Source organism: Aethina tumida, chromosome 3 (assembly GCF_024364675.1).
Source record: "Aethina tumida isolate Nest 87 chromosome 3, icAetTumi1.1, whole genome shotgun sequence".
NCBI classification, from domain to species: domain Eukaryota; kingdom Metazoa; phylum Arthropoda; class Insecta; order Coleoptera; family Nitidulidae; genus Aethina; species Aethina tumida.
The window spans coordinates 32,912,235-32,934,450 of record NC_065437.1 but is presented as its reverse complement, the minus strand read 5'-3'; the positions used below and the strand labels follow the sequence as shown (position 1 = coordinate 32,934,450).

Here is a 22,216-nt window from a genome sequence, read left to right as displayed (position 1 = left end):
AATCCGCATAAATAGAGGGGCTGTTGTAGCAGATAAGTGCAAATTTTAGAGGATTTCAAAGAACTACTTACGTAGATGCTGAACGTCACGGGAAAATTGTATTCTATGCATGAATATTTCAAGAGGTTAGCGTTTCTGGAGAACTTATTATTTATTTAGCTGGATGATGAGTGATTTTAGCTACAATTTATTTAGAGCGTTCAATTATTAGTCATTCCCTCTCTTCAATCAAGACAGAAATGGTTGTAAGCTTTTAAGCATTTGTCAACACATAAAAAATAAGTTTTTAACCAAGAAAAAATTATTATTAGTTATCTGTTCTCAATAGTTTCCAAAATTTTCATGATTTCCACATAATTTGTAACTGTCTTATACACTGACAAAAATTAGTACAGTACCAAAATATTTAAATAGTTATATAATAATATATAATAATAATAATTGTCGCCTAAAATTTCTACAGCCTCCCAAACAATAAACAAAATGGAAGCAATTTCTTATACCAAAATAATCCTGTAATTTATTATCCTTTGACATTTATTAGGCTGAATGTTTAATTTCACAGTAATCATTTCGCAAATCAACAATCGTTACATAACTAGTATTATCAAGAAATCAGTAATATTATACACAGATTCGTGATAACACTTATTCTAGGAAGGACATTAAAATTATTTTTTACATAAATTATTTTACTACATTTGTTTATGTTGAATTGAATGCTTGACCTCCGTCACGGAAATACAGAAATAGCATATAGCCAGAAGCGATCCAATAACATTAATTAATATAATTATTCTGTTCTGCAACAAAAAGAATTACAAACAGGTGCAGATAAACGAGTAGATTTGTAATGCATCACTAAAGAGATGATATTATTTAATTAATAAATCCTGTGTGACAATGATTAACAGGGGAATTTATTGTTCGTGTCCCCAGTTTATGGTAGAACTTTGCTTTGCCGAACCCATCTGGGTTTCCCGCAACATACGTTTTTCAGTGCAAAATTACCGCACGCAATTCTGGCTGGGACTGTTTCAAATGTGGTTTTTTATGACGGACGGTTTACTTAATTCTTCAAAAATCTGTGCTCTAATCGGGAGTGGAAAATCTAAAATTTGTTGCGGGAATTTCAGACACTGTTTCCTATGACGATTGTATGGTGCGTACGCAATTGGATTTAGTGACGCCGTTCTTCAGCTGAAAAGTCCAGTACAATTCATATTTTTGTAGTAACCTATTTCCAAGAAACGGACGCTTTTTGACGCGGATGGACGTTACATCTCTTACGCAAACGAAAGAAATTTTAAATATTTATAAACAATTGATATTTATTACACGTAAACTTTTTGCGAAGCAACAACACGCAAACTTATTCTGCTTTCTTAGTATAATTTAATATGCTTTAACTGTTATTATAAATAAAATACAAATAATATTAAAACGGGTTTTAAACGTTTTATTAGTTTTTCAAACCTCAATTCAGGATTTTTGTTTTTTGACCATATACAGTATACTTAAAAAAGCTTTTAGTTTACTGAAATTTTATATTTCTAAAATATTTAGCACCTATGAGTGTTTGTTGTTATTCATGTCAACCTTGAAAATAAGGTGTCTAAATGTTGTAAAGTGGGATAAAATGCTTTGTTGTTGAGTTATTGCACAATTTTATTATGGTAACACTGATATTAATTACTCGTATTGAGTTGATTTCCTTCAGATTAAATTTTAATTTGATTTTAATACTTTTTATCAATTTTCATTGCGTTTTTTTGTGTTACCAATAATATTTAAGACTTGTTAATAAAGTCAAATGGATTTGCAAGACGCTAATAGACATATAATTTACTTGTTCAATTTAAGGTGCCACGAAAGTAAAGAAAGTTGTATTAGTGCTGTCACAAAAAAAATATTTTAAAATAATTTAGAAAAGCTATGAAGCAATCGCAGAAATTTTTATAGGAAATTCCTTTTCTTTTTTGTTTATTACATTCTTAAAAAAACGCTGTCTAAAATTTTATGTGTAACTTAAAATTATTATTTAATTATATATTAAATATCAAACCATCGTTGTCATTAATTCATGGAAATTTGATGCTTTTACTAGGAAGATATATGAAACATTAAAATCTATAATTTACTAACGCAAATTTAAGTGTCTTTTTATAATATATTGCTGGTAAATCCACAAACTTTTCTACGCGCTTATAATTTTAATACTAGTTTTTATAAGTTAATAAATGATTGTGACGAGATTGATTTAGAACGAATATGGCCAGTAATTTCAACATGATAAAAAAAATCATTTAATTTGTAGTGTTTTTTATGTAGGATTGTTGGAAAATCCGTTTAAAGAGATAACAAACATTTGCAGAGTGTTTGTATATACCTTGAAATGGATATTCTTTAATCAAAGTAGAAAAAAAAATTGTACCAATCAGTAGCAGAAGAGCTAGAGGCTGCTAAAGTTGACCAGTACGAACAATGTTCTAATGTAATGGTACAATGGTTTTTTAATTCAAATGTGAAAAATTGGAGGTAAATGTACAATTATCACCATAATGTCATCAATGACAGTTATTTAATAGTCATAATATTCTGCTATTGAAGCTACAAAATTTTTATTCACAATTTATATATGTGTTCACTTTTATATTAGGAATGTATCCTTTCCAAATGGTTCGAGAATATAAGAACACTCTGTATACTTCTTTAACAAGCAAACGGTAATTTATATTAATAATGAGTGCCTTATTTATTCAATAATAATAGGAAATAATTTGCTGCCATTTGACATTCTAGGCGGGTCTTGGTATATGCAAGTGCATTTCAGTTTATAACGATCTAAGCAATTTAAAAGCTGCTTTAATTAAACTTCTGGGCGTAAAATTAGCAAGTTGACAAACTGAAATCCTTTAACAGCGACTGCTCCGTTAACTTTAAAAGAAACATCAAAGAATTGATAATTAGAACGATTAAGTATTATAATCAAGCAACAAGTTGAAGAATTAACGAAAATGTACATTGCAATTAGAAAAAATATTAAAATATATACTATAAGACAAATTAAATAATTGCAACTGTTTTTTTCTTTTTATCAAAATATTTGTTAACGTGTTAAAAATTAGATAAATTGTCATACTTCCTGATGAATCATTGAAATATTTACTTTTAATACTAAATGTTTTTTATATATGTGGAAATTAATTACATCGTAACCGCAATATCTTTTGATAATCTAGCGTCAATAGGAAGGAATCCAACTTGAAAACCGCGAACGTTACACTTTTGTCATATTTCAGCATAAAAGTACATTACTCAGAAATCTAAATATTGCCACTTACTTAATCAAAATGAGCAATAACCAAAGGGGAAACACTTACCTACCTTACTTAATCGTTTTTAATTTTTTAATAAAATTCTCAAGGAAAAGGGTGGTTGTAAATTAATTGATTTCAAACACAGTACTTGAAAAATTATATAAGCATAAACATAATATTCGATAAATATTATTTAAAGGACGTCTATATTCTATTTTTAGATGTTTCTATTATATTAAAATTAAACGTTAATCTAATTTTTTATGTGCATATCATAAAATTTTGATCACAAAACCGCAAGTAAAATAATTGCAATGTGAATCAGACTAAAACAATAAAGAACCGTTTTTATTAAAGCGTATCAGTGAACATGCATTTTTGTAAAACCGCAAATTGTTGTCTTCAAAAACAACGTCTTTTAAAAAGCTCCATTTTCTCAAAAATCTACCATAAAATTATTAAAAAGCTACATCGAAAAATATCCAAATACAGAATAAAAACTTTTTATACAAAAAGTAAATAAAACAATTCAAGTTAAACTGATGTTAATTACACCTTTATTTTCCTTTCCTCTTCCAACAATATTAAATCGTAGTCGACGTCCTTGTCGCAACAGACAAATGAGATATGCTCATAAACAGTCGACTTCTGTAGTCCATAACGCGAGGAACCCACGTAATGTTGAGCACTTGTATATAAATGTTTGGGGTGGATCCAAAATGAACAGTTGAACTTTAAGTGAGGTGATCTAAAGTTAAATTGTTTTCGTTTTTAAAGACTGTGACAATGTGGAGTGTTAAATATTTATTAGTATTAATGGTATGCCATTGTTTCTTTAGTAAATCAATTCGTATTTTTTAGGATTTTTTGTTATTTTTTTTGAAAGTTTTTATCAGCAGAATTTTTAATGGTTTACAACAATTTTTGCTTACTTTGTACGTTTTAATAATAAAACGTATTGCTACAAAATTATGTAGAGATAGTGTTTACAAGTAAATCAAACAAGTATATATATTATGTAAACAACTTATTAAAATTTGATGTTATCACATGGTGTGTCAAGACATTTAACATTTGAATTTCCTAATTCCTTGTTTCGCTGTTTGCAGTACATGTTCTTATTTATTTGGGGAACTTCAAAATTAATTTTAGTCTACATATGCATTGTTCTGTCCCTGAAATAAATATTTTTATATTAGTACATTATTGTATAATAATTTAATTTTTAGAGTAAAATTTAATTATGCATAATGTCTAAATATAAAATTTATTTTAGTCTACATATACCTTGTTGAAATATATAATTTAATGTTAATACATTATTGAATAATAATTTAATTTTTGGAGTAAAATTTAATTTTGCATTATGCCTAAATATAGAAGAATGTTAAAAATAGATTTGGGGTTATTTATATTTAATTTATTTATATATTAAAATAACTAAATTAATCTAAAAAATGATGATATAAAATAGTAAAAATGTATGCAGTATTTTAATTTATTCATTTATAAATTTATAGTCATTTACAAAAAAAATAACAAGATATTAAAAAGATTAAAGTAATTTAATTATTGTGTTAAAAGTATCTTTTCATCAACTTTTTTATTTCAAAACACGCATAGAAATATTGAAATATAATAAAATACAATACTGCATGTTTTTATTACAAAAACATAAATTTAATTAAGATAAATTCAATTACTATTCATTATTAAGAAGTTAAATTATTACAATTGTTTTGTTTTCTTTCTATCAACATTTTATTTCAAATTGCTATATAGCAAAATATTAAAAAACTTTATTGTGGACATGTAAAATTATCATTATATTGATTTTTTATTGTTTCATTAAAAAATAATATTCAGAAATGTTTTATAAATTTCTATTGTGTTTTATTTTGTCCACAAAAATAGAATTATTTCGAAATTATTCATTATGAAACTTTTTTTGCTATTAACAATAAAATATTGAAATAATTTTTCTTTGCAATTGGTTTTATTCTCCATTAAGCTTTTCTTTATCTAAACTGAACGAGTTTTATTGAAATCGTTAGTATAAAATTTCCCAATAATCGCAGTAAAGAAATTTAAATAATTAATTTCTTCTCTATCAATATTCTTGTAGTGCCACTCCTCTAGCTCATACCTAGAGGTTACAAAAACACATGGCATCTTCACGTGGTCTCTGTGTGACAAATACGACCCATCAAAATTTATTTATATTAATTTGCCTTTTAAAATATGAAAGATTTTAACGAATAATAAAAACCAAACTGGAACTGGTTTGTAAAATTTGCACTTTGCACTAAGAAAACGTGTAATCTGTTAATCCTCACAAAACTGCAGATATTTCTTTTAACTTGCAAAATCGGAATAAACAAATAGAATTATCAATTAAATTATTAATATATAAATTTATCGCTAAACCCGAGGTTATTTCAGTTATCCTCCCGTTTCATCTACATTTGTGCAGTGTAGGCGATCAAAAACTAAACAAATAATAGACTCGCATTAATTTTGCACTTTTATCCGTGAAATTTTCATGCCGATATTAACTTTTTCTTCTCGATTTAATTACGTTAATTCACACTTGACGTCCTTGTCAGAGTATACATATGCGATTCATATTTATAATGAGCAGTCTCGCTTTGCAACTCGCGACCGCCCGGCACATCCATATTCATTGTGCGAAATTATATGAACTTTTTTTATTTTTGAAAAAATGTGCTTAGTTTGTGTCTGGTGCTGTGAAAATTTTTGACCATGTGGACAGTTCCTATTTTCGCTAATTTATTATTATGTTTATCGTTCAGTGAACAGGTAAACACATTTCAAACATTTGGAACGTTCGTCTAGTTTTATTGTTTTTAAACTGCATTCCATCCAATGTAATGTCCTCTGCAGCTGTAAATATGGACGGAATAAAACAAGCATTCAGCATTAAGAAGATCAGGATGTGTATTTACATTCCGCAGTAATCATTTTAAATTACCTGTTAAACCGCTGTTATTATCGACAAAATTTCTTAGAAGACGCAAAATTAACATTTGGATGTCGCCATTGTTTTTTATTTATATTCTTTGTTTTTAATTATTTAAGTTAAGTCATTATTTCAATTTAATTCTGTAATGGGGACATTTTCAATACTTTCACCGCATAATTTCTAAACTCCCATATGTAAATGCTATTCTTGGTAATGCAAATAAGAAAACCAGTTAGACATATCTCAAAACTTCAAATTGTTGACCTAATTGTCTTTGATATAACAATTAAACTAAAAACCAAAGGTGTTTGTCATTTTGATATTATGCTCATTTATTATTTATCTGCTGTTTCCTATCTTAAAATACTGATTTAATTTCATTTTTTTGTTATGAAAATCATTAATTCAGCTTTTAACGGAAACTCACACCTTGTTTTAAAGTAATTCATATTTGGAAAAACCCAATGTTCTACCTTAAATGGATTAAGATACCTCACAGAAAAAATTAATTACTTATATTTCGTAACTCGTTACGTAATATTTCTACTTTCACAAAAAGGTAATAATGATCTTGATTTGTAATATATTTGTAATAAAAATGTTAAACATATATAGATGTTTCTACAATTATGTTTGAATTTTATTCGTCTGTTATTGAATCTAAATTTTTTAATTCAGGAAGCTGTTTTAAAAATCCTTGACATTTCTTTTTAAATAACCAGCTGATTCGAGTGACTTAATTTTTTTTAAATTCTTTTGATTAAAGTTTAATTTAGTATTAAATAAACCATACAGAAGATGGGAATTAGTCATCAGTTCATGAACCAATCCGTATTGTATTGCACTTCTTTTAATTTTATTTTAGATATAAAGTTCCCAACTATTTAATATTGATTTAAAAATGAAAATATTATAATTATTATATTATATATTAAATAAAATATTATTATTATATTGCATATTAAATAAAATCTCTAAAAATATATTTAATTGATTTAGAAAATATTGTTTAAAAATAATTATGACTTGAACGTGAAATTATCAGTTAAAAGTATGTTTATTTGTATTTTATTTTAACGACCATGTTTATAAAGTTTCAATTCAAACATACATTTTAAGAAGAAAATTAATGCGATTTAAACAGCTTCATTTGCATAGTTAGTTGTCACTGATTTCTTAGGAATTAACAGCAAAATATAGAGTACATTTTTAATCAAAAATCATCCAGACATTTATGTACTATTAGATAATATTTATCTAGGTTCAATGTCAAACACAATAAAGCAAGTTTAGCAATAATATGTATAACATTTATGCACATTGAATATAATGAATGCATAATACGGGTGAAATATCTTTATTTCATTTGTCAGTCATTGTTCATTTTCTTGACATATCATTGAATTCAACCTAATTCAGTTGTTATCGTTCATCAAATTATACCCATTAACATCACATATTATCACTGTAATAAATGTTAATAGATAAGTCCATGTACAACTGAAAACAGATAGTTAAATATGTGAATAATTAATAATCAAGTGTAAAGTTAATTTCGCCACAACTGCTAATAAAATTATCGGCTATGTTGTCAACTATCTTTTTGATCGGTTAGTTTTTCTCTAACCAAACTTGTCATAAAGAAGTATTCAGTTTTCGGTGCCATAATCTCTAATAGATCCATTTGCTATGGGATCCTAAATATCCTATTATTTTTCAGATGACATTTCAAAGACTGAGTTGTTTCAACACAAAATCCACCAATCACACAAGAAATTTCCCCGTCAGGGCCCGAAAAAATGTTACACAGATCTCAACACCCAATCCGATAGATTTAAACACAACAGTTATAGGTAATATTTTTTTTATTATTTTTACAAAAATAATCATTAAATTATGTATGTATGAAAATAATTGTTATTATATTGTGTGTAAATTTTATATGTAAATCGTAATTTCCAAAAACCAAAAGTTCAATTACAATAACATCATTAATCCAATCACGTATGTATCATTTGTCTAGATCGGTCGGGGACGATGATATTTCCCGACGCAAGTTCAAAGGAACCAAAGGGACAGTGCTACTTCGGTATGTGCGATAAGATCGACAATTATCCGTCGAACGAAATAGAACGAATATTAGAAAAATCGCCGGATTTTAGACAATACCTGATTCCACGGGTGCAAATAGACAACAGAGATCAGTTCGGTTTAGACGACGATGATACTATGTGCGCCACATCGAAGTTTACCCGATTTCCGGAATCTGCGAAGAATACTCGGAACGAAGAAAAAATAATTGTCAAATCCAAAGACCACATACAAGGCTTCGAAACTGTGCTGTGTAAAAAGTGAGTTGAACAAAAAATACAGTTTGATTCGGAAATTCCCGATAAAAAAATAACTGAAGAGATTAATTACAGTTATTCTAATACACATTATATTGGGTAAACCCAATCGCTTTTGTGTACTGTATTCTGTAATTTATCACACTTTGTAAATTGCTCGCGATTATTAGATTGTTTCCATTAATTTTTTTGAGTATTTTTTTACTTTTTCATTTTTAGTGAGGGAACAGCTTGCAGATTCTCGGCCTTCTTCCCCAATTACGAGGCCACATGCACACAAAAATTCGCCGTCCGCCGATTAATGGTCTACGAAAAAAATAAGGAGAACTTCGTGTTTGATGATTTTCAAATTCCCTCGTGTTGTGTTTGTACTGTACGAGTTAAAGCTAGATGATAGTGTTTGCATGTTTTATTTTGACAATATTTTAATTTGCAATAAAAGTCTAAAACGAATTGTTTGTTTAATATTGCTTGTAAGATATACTTGTTTTCAAAATTAGGCACTTCTTTCCAAAGTTTATTGAGACAAAATATAAATAAATAAATAAAATTAATCATCATAAACTGTTTGAATATATTTATATAAAATAATTATAATCAGGCTTCTAATATGTAATAAATATATTTTAAAAAACTTTTAAAGAATTTTATGCAATTCTTAATATGATTTTTTATTATTTGTCAGCTTAATCACAGATATTTTTTAATGAAAATGATTATAAAAAGTCAATAAATAGTTTAATTCACACCAGATGAAAAATTGTAATTTTAAATTCTACATTATAATGTATTACAAAAAATTAAAGCAACGCTTCAAAGGATATGCAACCCAGTTTACACCAGTAAAAATATTTATTGAATTTACTCATCATACACTAACAATAATTTTTAATTATTAAGTTTTAACATTAATTATTATGAATATTTGTGTTTTTAAAATAGTCGCACAATATTGTGATTGCGACAGTTTGAAAGGGGCTTGCCGTGACATTTGATCATGGAACTGTGCATTTGATTTAGGGAAATTTTCGTTGTCACTGGATATTGGTACGAAGAATCTAAATAATAAGCAAAGTTTTGTTGTGATCATCAGGGTTGGGCATTAGTACAAATTTGTTCAATAAGGTTTAATGTAAATAAAGTATGATAATTTTATTGTGTCGAATATGGGTAAGACCGTATATCTATGATTTATGTGATCATTTTGTACTTTTCTTTTACGTTTTAGTTGAAGTATTAGTTGAACACGACTATATAGCAAAAGAATCTGATGAATTAACAATAAAAAAAGGCGATATAATAAAAGATGTAGTCAAAAAACAGGACGGTTGGTGGATAGGCGTCCTAAATGATAAAAAGGGGTTGTTCCCAGACAATTTTGTAAAAGTTTTAACTCCTGATTCACAAGTTGTAATGAGATCGAAAACAGATGTATCCAGAATAAGGCAATGCAGAGTGATATACAGCTATTCCCAAGATCATGAAGATGAATTAAATTTAAATGTAGGAGATATAATTACCATTATTGGTGAGGAAGAAGAAGGTTGGTGGAAAGGAACTCTAAATGGAAAGGAAGGTGTATTCCCATCAAATTTTGTTGAAGAAATCAAACCTGTAAATGTAGCACATTCCAATAGTAAAGATAATTTAATTTTAAGTAATAAGGATTGGGAGGACGATGGAAAGCCATCCAATTCTTCAGGTAATTATTTAAGTTCTTATTTCTATATTGATTCGTAATAATTTCTATAAAATGCTTTTTAATTGGACATGTAAATTGATAATTATCATAATCTAATTAGAGAAATTGAATAGAACAGTAAATGTATTCAATTAATATTGAATTGAAACTATTCAAATATATGTTGAGATTTACTTATCCCTTATGTTATATGGTAGTTATAATTTACTGTTAAGAAAAGTATCTAATTATTTATAATATATTTTTATTAAATAGTAGTTATGTGCATCTTCTGTGTTGACATCTTATAGTTTAAATCATAAAAAAACTTTAGAAAGTTTTTACCATGGATAAGTTTAAAACATTAAATTTTAATTTAGTAAAACTGAAGATTAATTAACATAAATTTAAATTTAAACTTAGTTAAAAGTTGACCTACATTTATTATTTGAAAAGAAAACTAATATATATCATCATTGATAATTCATCCATATATTTTTAAATACATAGAAACAATAACTTTTGATTTAATTACTTTTTAAAAAAACATATTGCACATTAATTCTGGTATGGAACAATAATAAGTTAATCAAAATAACTGTAAACATGTCTCGATTCTAAATTCAGCTTATGATTCATCATGTGAATAATTTACATAAATTTTAGCTGGACATTTAACACTTTTTTTAATTTAAACACAATATTAAACGGATGATGTAAGATGCGCGCCCGATTTGAATCATATTTTTGTTTGTAAATGCGTTTAATCTCTCATCTTAATTTTTATCGTGAATTTTTATACGTGATAATTGTATCAAAACTTAAAGTAGTAAAGTAATATTGTGTTTTTCGTTATATTTTAATAAAAAATCATTTTAATGTGAATCTAAATCGCTGTTAAAATTAATGATCGAATTAAATAATCACAACAAATGTTCCTTGTGATTCAACTTTTGCGGTACTCTAGATTCGAATAATCTTGAGAATTCCATAACAACAACATACACACATTAGCGTGTAAAATTGTAACACTGCATCACTCCTTTCTTCTCTTGTCTCTCATATCACCCCAATGTCACGGTTTCGTCTGGACTATTTTTGCTATTTGAATACTTTGAATCGAAATGTATTTGAATATATGCCCACTTGTATCAAATACTAATGTATTAGAATAATTCCTTTACTAGTTTTGGTATCTTAAATCCAGAACCAATAATTGTATTATTATTTTGACCTTCGCCATTTTAGATGTTTGCTTAATTTTTTATGCATTATGTATCTATTACTGTACGTGGCTTGTTTTTTGCAGCCAAACAGTTATGTTTAGTGAAATATTCGTACACGGCTCAAAACGAAGATGAACTAACATTAACAGAAGGTGATAAAGTCACCATACTTAGTAAAAATTTAGAAGATCCCGGATGGTGGAGGGGCGAACTCAACGGGAAAGTTGGAGTATTTCCAGATAATTTTGTTGAAATTATAGGTAAATGTCGAATTTTCCCAAAACAGTTTATTTAGATATAATTAATTTATATCCAAAATCATTTTCTAATTTAACATTAACAATTAATATTTACAGCCGAGGATAATGCAAAACAATCAGCCGTCGTGCGACCGATGAATATGCCAGTAACGACAGCATCTCACCGCAAATCCACCGAAATAAAAAATGACACCAGTAAATCTCCCCCAGTTCCTAGTAAAAAACCTCTTATATCAATTAAAAAATCTCCTTCCGGAAGCTTGCTGTCCGATTTAAAGAAGAAACTTGTGGACGTCGTGGACGGAGCATCGAGTAGCAAGTCTAAAAACGATGTACACGCAGAAACCAAGGAATTTAATAACAACAACAACGACGCATTCGATCAGGTGGAGAGGAAGCAGTTGCTAACCGATGTGCGAGCCACAAGAGCGAAAGCACCTGGTAATAACTCACATTTCAATAAAAATAAATAGTACATTAACGGAAATTGTAGGAAGGAGACCTCCATCTACAATACTGAAACCTACGGATCTCGACCTGAATGGCATTCCCTACGGTGACGAAACTGAACCAGAAGAAACTACCGATAACCAGGAAAGCGTAGAGATCCGGCCGAAAATACGCGAATGGGAGAAGCACAAAGCGCCTTGGTTGAATGAAATGAAGCAGCTCCAAGTGAAGAGGACGTCCACATCGCCCGGACCTGACAGGAAGCTACGCGTGTCCGCTGCCGTGGAGAAAGAAACGTTGAACATCGATGCGAAAGATGATGTGTCAAAATCGAAACCGCACGTAGAGAATCGGGCTTCGTTAGAGAAACCCGTGGCGGCGGATACGTCTGCCAAAAATCCCGCTCCGGTGCCCACAGCCAAGCCCAAACCTACTCCGTCGCCCGTCGATTCCGAAAAGGCGCCCCCGCTGAAACAGAAACCAACGATACCGGTAACTGGTGAGTGCTGTCATTATATGTTACGACTGGTATCACTGATACCTCCATTCCTAGGTCGACAGTTGCAACAGAACAACAGCAAAGATATACCACCGAAGCCCAAGGTCTCCCCAGTTACACCTATTCTAACGCCGGAACGACCCCTTGCTGATTCGGAAACAGTCACGCCCAAGGAGTACAATCGGCTGCTTGATAGAGTGCGGAAACTCGAAATGCTCGTGGAGAAACAGCACCACATGCACACCCTCGTCATCGAAGAAATGCAGAATAAACTCGACTTGGAAATTGAACTCAGAATGCTTTTGCAAGAGAAAGTTGAAAAGATGTCGCTAAGCGTGATGCAGGTTTGAGGGAATGTTGTTCCCGTATTAAGGGCTGTAAATTTTGTAATTGGCAATGTAATATTGTGTTTCTATTATATTTATTTCTGCATATATAATTAGTAACTGGTAACTTCTCTTTCTGATGAGTCAAGCCTGGGGATGTTTTTATCTAGTCAAAATGTTTTTAAAGCTATTTTAAAATGAGAACAGCTATTAATTTTATGCCTAAAATGGTATGGTAATTGTTTATAATAATTGTTGATTATTGTTTATACTATAATATACTCTATATGTATACCTAATTGTTTATACTAACTAATTACTAGTATTTTATTAATTTATTATTAATTATCATTTAATTAAAAATATACATTAAACTGTCTGTAAATATATGTTTATTAAAATATTTTTAACAAAACCACTCACATAATGAATGAAATTATTCGAGTTTCTACAAAATAGTTTATGTAAGATACATAATTTACATTTTTGTTTTTACTCCATATGTTTGAATTTATTGACAATAATGTGGTATAAACATCCCTGGTAATAATTGAGAAGTTGCTTGAATATATTTTTTAAATGTATATAAAATAATAAATATATATATGATAATTTTTGCTTTACAGAATGTCAAATTTTTATACATTATAATTTTTATACCGAGGTAGCCTAATTAATTATAAGTGATTGCTCATTATGGATGTTTTATCCATTGTAGTACCTATGAAAATATTTTACAATTTTTCAAAGAGTATTAAATATGTATATTTGTCTTTAAGATGTATCGACAGTATTAAAATAATACAAATTTATTGAAATCAATGATTAAATTTTATAATCAAAAAGTTTTTTATGAAAGTTAATCATAATTATTCTGACTTAAAACTAATACTAAGATTGTTAGTCTTAAGAGGATAGCAAACATTTTATATTTTAAATTAATTTGTTTTATGATGCAGAGAGCTTAAATCTTTTACACAATCAAAAATTAAGTTAGAAAAATTTTGTTGAAATCCAGCATGCATAATTGTGACAATATATTAATGTAATGCAGATTGATTTCTATACAAAAATGTGTATTATAATTAGGTTGTGTATGTACTTTAATATTACCATTAGTATTTACTCTGAACCGACAGCTGAATTGTTAGTATGCATCATGATATTAGTTTTAGTGATGAAAATCTTAGAAATCTATTGCTAATAGAGGGTAAATTTTTTACACTTTTATTGAAACTTCAGTTTAGTAACTACCCAATTAAACTAAAATTAAGCAGACTAAATTATGTTCTTACAAGTAATATTCATATAGAAAATTAATAAATAAGCTTATTCATCGGGAAAAGACTGTGATACATACATAGACATTCCACAAAATTGCACATTTTTAATCCAATAGTATTGAGCGATACATTATTTATTTATGTGTACCTAAACAAAGGTTGAACCGTACTATTATCTTAATTTGAGGGTAGACTGACTTATGTCAACTAATAAAACATTGTAAATATATTTTAATGAGATAAACTATTGTTTAGGTCTATAATTTAATTTCACTCGAAGCTTTCCAGGTACTGCAATTTATAACTTTAGGATCTATTTATTTTATTTATAATTTTAATACATAATTACTTAACAAATTTTGATATATTTAATATTCGATTTTGTAAATGGTGATAGGAATGCTTATTGCAAAATGTAACTATACCTGTAAAGTAATGTACATTTTGGCTATTTTAATAATTTTACAAGAATTAACATTCCATTAAATATGGGTTTCCCAGTTGTGTAAAATTGAATAAAATTATTGAAACCCACGCCTAACATTGTATGTAAATAATTTTGAATTGTACTTAGATATATTGTTGACTTAAATAAACAGTAAGACTTTCAATCGACTTTTAATTTCCTCTATTTGAAAATTTATACGAAAATATTCCCTTCATTAATTTTTTATATTATTGATTTAATTGATTGCTGGAATGGTACTGATAATATTTCCTATATTAATTTTATTAATTAATTGTTTTACTTTTAGAAATTTCGAAGGCAGTCGACTCTAGAACAAATTCAGGTTTGATATAAATTTTATTAAAGTTATGTAGAGATAAAAATTGTTTTTAAAAACTTTGATAAATAAATACAGCCCTGCTGAAACCTTGAGAATAGTCGTAGGCAGTTGCCTTTGTGGGATTTTCATTTATCATTGTTTTTTAATTGTTTGGTATTACAAGCATATTGTTCTTTGTTTGTGTGATTGCAATAATAAGTACGTATTTTTTAATTTTTTATTAATCATATGCTTACATTTTAATTTGTTGGTTAAAACAAATTTATGCACTAATACGTTTACCTGAAAACTATAGCTGTATATCAGTTTCAGATATAATCAAACTTCGATAAGTCGAACCATAATTTGCCAGGAAAAAAACTAGTTATCAAGTAAAAATTACACATAATTTTCACCCTGAACTGATTTGATTCAAGTTATCAAAAATTCGAAATATCGAAGTTCGACTGTATACTGTTTTATTCGGTACATACCGAATGCTCTCATTTATACCACAAAAGTCAGACTCTGTATAGAATGATATGTAAAACTTACTCCTAATTATAATCATTTATATGTTTTTAACAGATAATTATTAAAAATATATGTGTTGAATATAAACTATTTTTGAATATGATAATTTTAATATTTAATCATAATAGGCATAGTTATTTCTGGACATATTCGTAAATAAAGTCTGCCCTACCGAAGACAGTTTTCGACTTTTCGAGCATAACTACAATAATATTTATTATAGGAACAAGTGTTTGGGTTTAAATATTAAAAACAAGTAATAAAATATAACTGTTTATGCCCACTGTTTTCTGTCCATATTTTATATCCAGTCGATCTTAAAATGTTATTATGTTATTATTAATCAGATTATTTCCTGTGTGGTTTCCTACAATAAACATAACAGTTACCAATTATTAATATTTACTTGAAGATATATGTTTTATTTCAAGATTTAGTATATGACAGATTAATTTATGTTGGCTTATTTAGTGGAGTTGGTTTGGTGTTAGTAAAAAGTGTCCAATACCAACCATTCTATATATATATATATATATATATATATATATATATATATACTAGGCTTGCAACGAATAGTATATTCGGCGAGCTTCCTGACCGAATAGCAGTATTAGGCAAAAGTATTCGGCCGGAGTGTGGCGCCAAAACGTGCATCGAGGTGATTGTTTTGTGATAGTTTGATCTAATGTAAAAATCATTTAGTGGCTACATTTTTAGATCCACGTTTTAAGATAAATCCTTTCACCAATCAACTGCAGAAAGGAAATGCGAAGCAGTATGTTTTAATCGATAGTATAAAAATGAGCTGTGAAGAAAATAGCGATGATAGCGCGAGTCCTTCCTTTACTTTGACCAAGAGGATGAGAAGTGAAGAGCAAAGTCTAAGCCAGACTATTCATTCAACTTTTATGGATTGCTTCGAAGAGGTGATAGCAGAAAAAAAACAGCTCGTGGAGACGCATCAAAAGAAAAAAATGCAGTGTCAACAGAAATAGAAGTATTAACATTAACATATCACGTCATAACAATTCTTATACGTGGTGTCAATCAAGAAAATGTAAATTTCCGTGTTTGATCAGAGCGTCTTTTCTCTGAAACTGGGATGATTTACGAGAAAAAAAGAAGTAAACTTCTTCCTAACAATACAGAAAAATTAGTCTTTCTGCACCATAACCTTCCCCTTCTAAATTTTGATTAAGGCAATAATTCAAATAAATCCTAAAATTTTCTAATACAGAAGATGATTATGTACCAATGACTATTATGTACTAATGATTATAAAAGAAATAAATATATGAATATAATAATTTCTTTCATTTTATCAATTATCTCACTAGAACAAAATATATTAAATAAGTATTCGGCATTCGGCCTAATGAAATGTAGATATTCGATATTCTGCCGAATATAATAAAAGCAGCCAAACAGGCCGAATACCGTTGCACAGAATTGAGTTTTATTTCATAATCATATTCCGACAGTTTTAAGATGTGTTGGAAAGTCCTGTACAAGTCATAAAGGCTCAATTTAAAATTTGTAAACTCTAACTCTCTTTTCTTTAAAAATTGGAGAAAAAGAAAAGTATATGAATGGCATTCGGTTTTTTAAACATCCAGTATGTTTATTTTTATGTTACTGCCTCCAAATCGCATACTGTGATCACTGATGAATATAATAATACTTTTATTGAAAATTCCATGATGTTTCAAATCGTGTAAAAAGTTGGTCCTGACTTCCAGATAACTTTAAGTCACTTTGGCTGGAAGTCTTGGTGTGCTTTAATGTAAACTTAAAGTAAAATAGTGTAACCACATACTTCAATCCTCAAGTAAAAATAATTACCCGTTCAATAAATAATATTATGAAATTTCTTTAATTGCATCTTCTTGGACGCCATTACGTAATAAAGTAATAATCTGTGAGTGGATTACATACCCTTTTAATGGTAGTTAAAAGTCCCAATCGCGGATTCATCTTCTGCATATGCTGTCACGTGACCGAATTTACGAAAATCATACCAAATGAAAGAATAATTATCAAATTTTTCAGTTTCCCTAGGATTACATTGAGCATGAATTTGTGCTGACTCATTCCGGTTAGATATGCCATAACTTTAGGACACGTATTATCTCCAATTTTGGAGAAAGAAATAAAACTATTTGGTTCGACGGATGCGTGACTTTTAGGCATCACACGAATGAAATTCAAACGATACTGTCTATTCTTATTACAATTTGACTAATGGCTAAAGTGTTCTGATTTTCGATTTTCTTCTTGATATTTTCATTTATTGTCACTATGGAATGTGTATTCTCATAAATTTTCGTTTTGTTATCCTCAAAGTCAAAACATTTCACAAACACATCATTCGATACAGTAACATGGTCCTCAAATTATTTACAGTAGGATATTCTAAAATCTCAATAGTTTAGATGCAATTAAATTAACTATTTTGCATCGATTATTGTACAATAAAAAGGGTTCTAAAATACTTACTCGCGAGCCACATGTGGGTCTTTGAAGGATTATTTGTGGCTTTCGATAAATGTACCCGTGTTCCCTTTTCATTCAATAATTATCAAGAGAAGTGAAATAAATGTGTTTAATTTTTAATATTTAAATTCAATACACATATATTATTTAATTGCGGCTCGCAAATTCTGAAAAAATAATGAGATACTCGAAGTTTGTGAAAAAAATTTAAAAATTTAATTTTATTTAACGATAAGAACTTTTTACGTTTATACAATAACAACTTTGCTTTGATAAAACAAACAAAGATTGTGTTATATTTTTGCTAAATTGGGGTATTATGAAGGCAATCGAATCTTCGAAATGTCAAGGTTGGTGACCGAATATTATAAAGAATTGTTCGTTCACTTTGCAATATCAATGTATTATAAACCTCATATTCTCAGGATTTTAGCACTATTAGGTTTAACGTACATAATTTTCAATCCGTAATATCTGCCTATTCTAATTTATTTGTGAGTTGTAACAAACTTTCAATTGGTACATAAATTAACGTGTTTTATAACTTTAGGTGTAATAGTGATCATTTAAAATACAAAATGAATACTATGTAACTACTTCAGAATAATAACAATGGCATCTCTGAGGTAATTTATGGATACCATCCCAAACGAAGGCTTCATCTTTTATTGACATCCATTCGTCAACCCATTTTCGTACCCATCGATGGGAAGAGGTGCTGCAGGAATATTATCATGCTGCATGACATTGATGTGTCCATTCTGAACGTTTTTCGACCAATATGTGGTTCAACTACTACACTGCTCCTTTCTGATCCCATCACATACATAGAATCGTCTAATTTCTAGAGCCTTCCGGTCTTTCATACGGTGTTGATGGTTGTCCCAACGTTAACTTTGACTTTTCGTAATTGAGATTTCCAAAGTCTATCCACTTTTTATCGCCAATGGGAAAAAGACTTTTTTTCGTGGCTTAAACTACCATTTTGCAATTTTTCCATCTATCGTTTATTCAGTTAGTAAGAAATCCATTTTTTCAAAAGAAAAAGGTATCGAATTTTTGTTAAGACTTACGACGATCTTGCTCCAACCGTCAAGTGACGACATTAAAGCCTAAAAGCCACTTGGAAAATTGATTCCTTAGTAACTGAATGTTATACCTAACACTAGCACAAATCCTAAGAATATTCGATCACCAACCTTGACATTTCGAACATTCGGTAGCCTTCATAATAGCAAAAATATAACATAATCTGTATCAAAACAAGATAAACGTTGTATTAAAGCAATGCTGTTATTGTATAAACGTAAATGGTTCTTATCGAAATTATATTGTTATAATTTAAACGTTAATTAAAATGAGTAGTTTTTCCACAAACTTCAAGTATCTTATAATTTTTTCAGTATCTGGTATACTCTATACCATTTATTATTTAAGTGATTGTGATCTATTAGTAGAGGAAAATATTATTGGTAAGTTAATTGGTATTTAACAACTGATCTTATTATATGTATTCTAGGACCCTTTTTGTTGTACAATAATCGATGCAAAATAGTTAATTTAATTGCATTTAATAAGGAAGCGTTGCAATTCCATCATCCTAAGCCACATATACCATGCCGAACACGAGAACTCTTAAGTTTTATTAGAAAAGAAAACAACACTAATATTTTGCATATAAACAAATACGTAATTTCTCAATATTCCGAAAACGGATTATTTTGTTGTTATTCTAATATAACAAGATACCAAAATGACAATAATATTAAGTATGTATTAAAAACACACGTTCTTTTATTATTTTTGTGAATAATAACATATACATTATATATTATCACTGATATAATTAATATGTTACTTTTATCTAAACTATTGAGATTTTAGAATATCCCACTGTAAAGAATTTGAGGACCATGTTAATGTATTGAATGATGTATTTGTGAAATGTTTTGACTCTGAGGATAACAAAACGAAAATTTATGAGAATACACATTCCACAGTGACAATAAATGAAAATGTCAAAAAGAAAATCGAAAATCAGAACACTTCAGCCATTAGTCTAACTCTAATAGGAATAGACAGTATATCTCGTTTGAATTTTATTCGTGTGATGCCTAAAACTCACGCATTCGTCGAATCAAATGGTTTTATTTCTTTAAAAGGTTACACCAAAATTGGAGATAATACGTTTCCTAATGTTATGGCATATCTAACCGGAATGAACTTAGCACAAATTCATGCTCAATGTAACCCTAGGGAAATTGAAAAATTGGATAACTGTTCTTTCATTTGGTATGATTTTCGCAATTTCGGTCACGTGACAGCATATGCAGAAGATGAATCCGCGATTGGGACATTTAACTACCATAAAAAGGGTTTCAGTAATCCACCCACTGATTATTACTTTAGGCCCTACGTGATGGCGTCCGAGAAGATGGAATTAAAAAAATTTCATAATATCATTTATTGCACGGGTAATTATTTTTTCTTGACGATTGAAGTATGTGGTTACAATTTTTTATTTTAGGTCCTGAATCTTTCGCTGAGAAGATAATGAATATTGCAAGAGATTTTGAGTTTACATTAAAGCACGCCAAAACTTTTGGATATTTTTGGATGAACACTTTCAGCCACAGTGACTTAAACTTACCTGGAAGTCAGGATGCCAACGTAACCAATTTTTTACAAGATTTGAAAGACCATGGAATTTTCAATAAAAGTATTATTATATTCATCAGTGATCACGGCATGCGGTTTGGAGATATTAGAAATACACATACTGGATGGTTAGAGGAACGAATGCCGTTCATATACTTTTCTTTCCCTCCAATTTTTAAGGAAAAGTTTCCAGAAGAGTATTCAAATTTTAAATTGAATGAAAGAAAGTTGACGAGCCCTTATGACTTGTATATGACTTTCCAACACATCCTAAAACTGTCGGAATATGATTATGAAATAAAACGCAGTTTAGCTTGTCCTACATGTATGTCGTTATTTGAAAATATTCCTTTTGAAAGATCCTGCTTTGAAACTGGAATTCCTGAAGAGTATTGCACATGTGCTAACTATCACAATGTTATTTTGCAAAAAGAGCAGCTTTCAAAATTTAGCACGCTTTTAATAAATAACTTAAATAAGCTAATCGAAAAGAATGCACAATGTATGTATTACAATTTGAGTAAAATTACGAGTGTGGATGTATCAGATGAAAACCCAAACAAACATTTGCATTATGTGATCAGATTCGTAACTTTTCCTTTTGCTGTATTCGAAGGATCAATATATGCAACCAAACAATCGATTTCCGTGTCCAAGGAATTTAGCAGACTAGATGAATACGGGTCTAAAAGCAATTGCGTCGATGATTCCATTTTAAGGAAGTATTGCTATTGTAAATCGAAACATGAATTAAATATAAAAAATTAATCAATTAGCGACAAAACAAAATTATGTCTTTAGTTACACTTATTTTAAAATCTATGTTATTTTTTTATTATGTTGTATCTTTTATTAAATATTAGGAAAACTACGAAAGAAAATAATAAATAAAATGTAATTTAATTGTGATCCGTTTTAATTTTTATTTACCTGAGTCATAAGAAATATTTTCTTTTAATCTGACGGTTAGATATATTCATGAAAAGGAAACAAGTTATAATTATACGAGGTGTATACCACATACTCAGTGCTACATACGAAATCCACTTAAAAAAAGTGTAATAGAGGAACAGGAAACGAGATAAAAAATAATTCAATCGATCTATAAAAGCTGTCCGAAATTGTTCCCATTAATTTGAATGCAAGCTTTGGCTCGCCGAATCCAATTTTAGCACACCGTTCTTTTTAACCTTTAACTAATAATATAATGCAATTTCCTACATAAATTAAACAAAATTACATACAACAGAAAAACCAGTAAAATAATTAATAAAATAAGATTATTTAACAATAATAATAATAAAAAAATAGATGTTAAGAGCTGTCGTTTTCCAACCAATATTTGGTGGATCTCCTCCTTGCACTACGAACAGCTTTCACTGTCCTTG

General features: G+C 28.8%; 3 protein-coding genes across 5 annotated transcripts; all 3 read left to right on the top strand.

Moving 5' to 3' along the window:
• Positions 1 to 3,974: 3,974 nt before the first annotated feature.
• On the top strand, positions 3,975 to 9,104 carry LOC109594947 (neurotrophin 1). Of its 2 annotated transcripts, none has more exons than XM_020010218.2 (4): positions 3,975 to 4,139; positions 8,024 to 8,156; positions 8,327 to 8,654; positions 8,871 to 9,104. In XM_020010218.2, exons 1-4 carry the CDS (start codon positions 4,107 to 4,109, stop codon positions 9,043 to 9,045), a joined length of 669 nt encoding a protein of 222 aa, XP_019865777.1. In that variant the 5' UTR covers positions 3,975 to 4,106; the 3' UTR covers positions 9,046 to 9,104. The 2 variants fall into 2 exon arrangements, with proteins under 2 accessions (XP_019865777.1, XP_019865776.1); XM_020010217.2 differs by lacking the exon at positions 3,975 to 4,139 and adding an exon at positions 5,953 to 6,140.
• Positions 9,105 to 9,677: 573 nt separating this feature from the next.
• On the top strand, positions 9,678 to 14,987 carry LOC109594939 (SH3 domain-containing kinase-binding protein 1). 2 transcript variants are annotated; one of them, XM_020010206.2, is made up of 6 exons: positions 9,678 to 9,821; positions 9,880 to 10,353; positions 11,642 to 11,818; positions 11,915 to 12,259; positions 12,312 to 12,767; positions 12,822 to 14,987. In XM_020010206.2, exons 1-6 carry the CDS (start codon positions 9,818 to 9,820, stop codon positions 13,115 to 13,117), a joined length of 1,752 nt encoding a protein of 583 aa, XP_019865765.2. In that variant the 5' UTR covers positions 9,678 to 9,817; the 3' UTR covers positions 13,118 to 14,987. The 2 variants fall into 2 exon arrangements, with proteins under 2 accessions (XP_019865765.2, XP_019865766.2); XM_020010207.2 differs by lacking the exon at positions 11,642 to 11,818.
• A 4,516-nt stretch (positions 14,988 to 19,503) lies between these two features.
• On the top strand, positions 19,504 to 21,737 carry LOC109594928 (uncharacterized). Its single transcript, XM_020010194.2, has 4 exons — positions 19,504 to 19,642; positions 19,690 to 19,939; positions 20,055 to 20,644; positions 20,698 to 21,737. The coding sequence occupies exons 1-4, from the start codon at positions 19,528 to 19,530 to the stop codon at positions 21,594 to 21,596; spliced, it is 1,854 nt and encodes a 617-aa protein (XP_019865753.2). The 5' UTR covers positions 19,504 to 19,527; the 3' UTR covers positions 21,597 to 21,737.
• The last annotated feature ends 479 nt before the right edge of the window (positions 21,738 to 22,216 follow it).